We start from the raw sequence: 4573 nt of genomic DNA, 5'->3' as shown, positions 1-4573 counted from the left end.
TACATTAAGCAAGCCCTTGAAAGGAAGAAAGTTGAAATAAGAATACAGGATAGAGAGATGCCAATAGGAAAAATTAATTTAGTCTTATGGACAGCATAACATGCAGACAAGCCCTTAAGAGTTATTCTTCTCTCACACACACTCACACAGTGCCCACAGTGTAGCAAAGCTTACAAACAGCAAAACAGGCAATAGTGTACACAGACACACACACACACAAACACACACACACCATTAACGGCACAGAAGCACGCGGGATGGGAGATTTCCAACAAGACTGGAACATCGTAAAATGACAGATAGACCATGAAGTAAATGTTTGCAGAAATAATTTTACTTCTGCAGGGAATCTTGGACAGTAATATATGAATTTATAGTTATTAACACCTTATGAAAGATGACAGGGAGAGAGCAAAAGCAGCCATACTATTACCTGCTTTCCAGACAGGGTGTTAAATTTTCATCAGTGTGAATAAATGAAAAGCAAGGTGTCACGGAGAGGTGGATGGGAGGGAGAGGCTAACATACACTGCACACACACACACACACACACACACACACACACGAGCACACACCCAAGATCCAAGAGATAGAGCAAGATTTTACAACAGGTTCTTAGCACCTTTGGTTGGCAATTGTAGAGGCATTTGAGATCCTGGGAACTGCAGATGTGAATAACTTCTAACACTCCTGCAGAGAGATGTAGGTGGGAAAGACAGAAGCAAACAGACCTTTCTTTTTGGCCATCCCACTGCAAGGACAATGGAATTAAGTCAATGCAAAGTAAGAATCGATCTCATCTTACAGGGGCAGCACCACTGCACAACACTTTCATCTCTCCCAAATAAAACAGCTTTTCTTCATTAGCAAGTTTCAAGAAGGGGACCCACAAGCTGCAGAGTAAGAAGGCAGAAGGAACAGTGGAAGAAGAACTGGGCCAAGACTGATAGCTCAATGAGGCTGAAGAAAATCTGGTTTGACAAATAAAAAAGTGCCAGAACCAGGATCGACAGCGTGGTGCAAGAGGTGGAGAATTCCCAGGCTGTATCAAAGTGCCACCACAATTACCAAATTAGCACCTCTAAATATGCGAGGTGGAAGAACCTACTGGCACACCCACAGTTAGGACATGCACATCCACAGAAGTTCTGTAGCCACCACACCCCAGCCCAACCACAACAATCTACTTTCTCACCTCCCCTTCCTGGCAAACCTCCTTCTCCCACCACAGTTCAGCCAATGAGATGTTACCAAAGTAACAGATATGAGAGAAAGCTGTCAGGGGTCAAACTGTGGAAAGCAGGAAAACAGGGAATACAGACCCTGTTTGTGAGTTTGGCTGAAGGAGTTATCTCTTGTTCCATTCATCTGGGTGGAGAAATTGCTTTCCTTCTAACATACCCCACCCACCCAAGTTCCTATTTTCCAAGTTCCGTTTTAATGTGATATAACCCCTTAAGACGGAAAGGGAAACTGTAATGCCCCACCATAACCCCTAGCAGCTGTGCCATTATGGAACTCCAAAAATTATCCATTCCAGTTCCTCCACTACCCTCTCAAGTTCCAAGCAAAAAAAGAGAAAGAATGGACAAGAAGGAGGAGAGGAGAAAACAGGCATTCACACCATGCATGACTTTGCAGCCGAGCCTCCCTGTCCCATTCCCCCCAACCCACTGCATGAGGAATGCAGGCCCCTCACTTGCTGCCGCCGCCTCCTCCTCCGGCAGCAGCCACCTTCTCAAAATCCTCAGCATTGCAGAATTCCTTGATGGTGACCGTCAGGAGGTTGCTGGTGACGTCAGTGACCACCACATTAGAGCAAGGGGACATTTCGGGGCGCCAATCACCAGCCTCCTGCTCTGGATCAGAAGAGGAGGGGGATGAGGGCATGTGATCCCCTCCGCCACCTCCGGAAGGAGACCGCTTGCTGGTGGCTGCTGACTCAGGTGGAATTGACAGATCAAGGACCTCTGACTCGCGCCAGTCGGGAATGGCAGGGCTCAGAGTCTCAGGAAGCAGCTTTGGTGGAGAATCGTCTGGATCAGATGAGGAATGCGGAGCTGGTGAGGGGCAGTCAGAGGAGCTGGAACTGCGGGCATCATAAGCAGTGGAACCCATGTGCCCACAAGAGGCACCCTGGGAGCTTCCGGCCTCTGTTTTCCCCTCAAGAGATGGGGCTGGAGCCGATGGCTTGCTGTACAGAGGGAAGTTTCCAAATTTCATGTGGCGGATCTGGTTGCGAAGCATGCTCTCGCTGAACTTCTTGCTTTTGCCAATAACGCGGTTTCGTGAAGGGATCTTGGGCCGAGCCAGGCCTCCTCCCCCACTTGCAGCTTTCCCACCCTTATCGATAACCTTCAAATTGAGAATGATGCGGCTCCGCTTTGGCTCACGAGGCTTCACCTTGCGGTTGATAATGCGGACGGTCTCCGAGAAAGGAGAAACGGGAGGGCGTATGCCACTGCCCCCACCCACTCCCCCACTATTCTGGGGGTCTGGGCGGGGCAAAGGGCGCCGGGACATACGGTGGCATCGCCGAATGTCCTTCTTGAGCCGATGCACTGCAGCACTGGAGTGGAGTTTGGGCGAGGATGTGCTAGAGCTAGGCTTGACAGAAAAATGTACATCCCCAATGTGTAGGGCCTCCGCCTGGGCCCGAGCCTGCAGTGGGTGGGAGAAAGTAAGGGGAAAAGTAAATTAGATTGGAATAAAATATATTCTGAATATTATGATGCAGGCACTTTGGACAGCTGCAAACAAGGGGAAGCAGAAACTGAGTTTACTAAGAGTATGGACTTTCAAGTCTAACAAGTCACATACTCAAAAAGAATTAAATTGGTCGAAGCTTAACATAGCACAAAAATGACATGCTTAGGGTTTAAACTCTTCACTGTATTGGTTCAAATATGCAAAAACATAATGATACATTCTCAAAGTATGCTTATCGGTTAACCCTGGAACTAGAATATACATTAATATTGGGAGCATTACATTAGCATAGTGCAGTACAGCCTAAATTAGAATCTACCAAAGCTTCATGTATAAGCCACAGGAAGCTTTAAAGAGTGGCTATATAAGATACACGCATTTTTCTCTGTAAATTGTGCTACTCAGATGTTGAGGTTAATGCAGTTAGAACACCTTGTGTATTTCTCAAAGGAAATACTACTAAATAGAATACCTCAGGGAGATCTTTCACATGGATGGGCAAAAAATGTACACTATTTTATAGCATCAAAAAGGTTCAAACTACTCTACCAATAATTAGGAAAGTTACTGAGCTTGAATTAGATTAACAAACATTAATGAAAAAGAGGGAAAAAGAAAATGCCCCCCGGCATCATCACTGAGATATTTAAGACTTAAATGTACAATAACTGGGAAATGCAGACTGTCTGCTGTGTATGCAAGACCCCAAAACAGCTTTGCATTTCACTACCAGAATATTTATGCTCCAAGCTAAACAGGTTTATACTCTCAGAGGCTGACTTTGGTAACAGAGGTGTGAGTGTGTGTGTATACACACATACCAGTGCAAAGGTACGAATAGGCAAGTCCAATTAAGATACCTTCTTCTCAAATGAAGCTGAGTTGGGAAAGGACTGTGGCTCAGTGGCAGAACACCTGCCTGGCAAGCAGGTTCAATCCCTGGCATCTCCAGTTAGAAGATCAGGTAGTAGGTGATGTGAAAGATCTCTAACTGAGACCCTGGAGAGCTGCTGGCAGTTGGAGTAGACAATACTGACCTTGATGGACCAAAGGTCTGATTCCTTACAAGACACTTCATGTTACAGCCATTTTCGCTTATTCTGAATACTGAATTTTGAATAATGCTGCTGATGTTTTAAAGGATGACCTTTCCTCTCTACAACTGTTATACTAGGCAGCTGTGTTTCTATACACAGAAGACATGATAGAGTACTTAGTAAATACCACAAAAAGAAGAAAACTATACTTGTGAGCCATCACAGCAAATGAAACAGGAACCAAGTCCCTAGCTTTGACTATTTTCCCCCCAGACATTTTTTCACTCTGACAAATCACATAAATATGAAAGATCTCTTAAGATGACTAAACAGAGCTTCAGGAATGATTATAGTTATTACTCAGGTCCAGTTTTCAACAAAGTGGTAAAAACCTGTGGATGGGCTTTACCACTCCAGGATGGAGGCAGGGCTCACATGACAATGGTCCTCCACACAAAAAATACCTTTTACAAAGAAAACATGATGTCAAGGAGAATGGTTCTACATTAGCCTCCCACCTCCCAACTTGCTTCTTTCTGCATATACGGTAGGAGTTCTTCCATGGAGGAGGCAAACATACAAGTTTTTCTTCGTCTGAAACACTTCAGTCCAGCTTCAGGTTTAGCAGCTGAGGGCCATGCTACACATTACATCCTGTTACACTCCGCCATGCAGTGTTTTAAAATAAATTAATAAACGCAGGGCAAATTCTGAGGCAAAAACAGAAAGCAAAAGAACTAGGGGAGGAAGGACACAGCTGAGAGGGGATCAGGAAAAATTCATCTTCTATCATGCCAGAGGGAAAACAGCTTGAAGCAGTCAAATTT

At 45.1% G+C, this 4573-nt stretch overlaps 1 protein-coding gene across 1 annotated transcript in view; it reads right to left on the bottom strand.

Moving 5' to 3' along the window:
- Nucleotides 1-1695: 1695 nt before the first annotated feature.
- CBX6 (chromobox 6) overlaps nt 1696-4573 on the bottom strand; it is a 9265-nt gene continuing 6387 nt past the window's right edge. Inside the window, exon 5 of the mRNA XM_015419169.1 lies at nt 1696-2661. Coding sequence (XP_015274655.1) covers nt 1696-2661 — 966 coding nt within the window. The remainder of the gene's footprint in view (nt 2662-4573) is intronic.

The sequence above is a fragment of the Gekko japonicus genome, unplaced genomic scaffold, assembly GCF_001447785.1.
Source record: "Gekko japonicus isolate JY-2015 unplaced genomic scaffold, Gekko_japonicus_V1.1 scaffold37, whole genome shotgun sequence".
In the NCBI taxonomy this organism is placed as follows: Eukaryota; Metazoa; Chordata; class Lepidosauria; order Squamata; family Gekkonidae; genus Gekko; species Gekko japonicus.
This window is presented reverse-complemented; position numbering and strand designations above follow the sequence as displayed.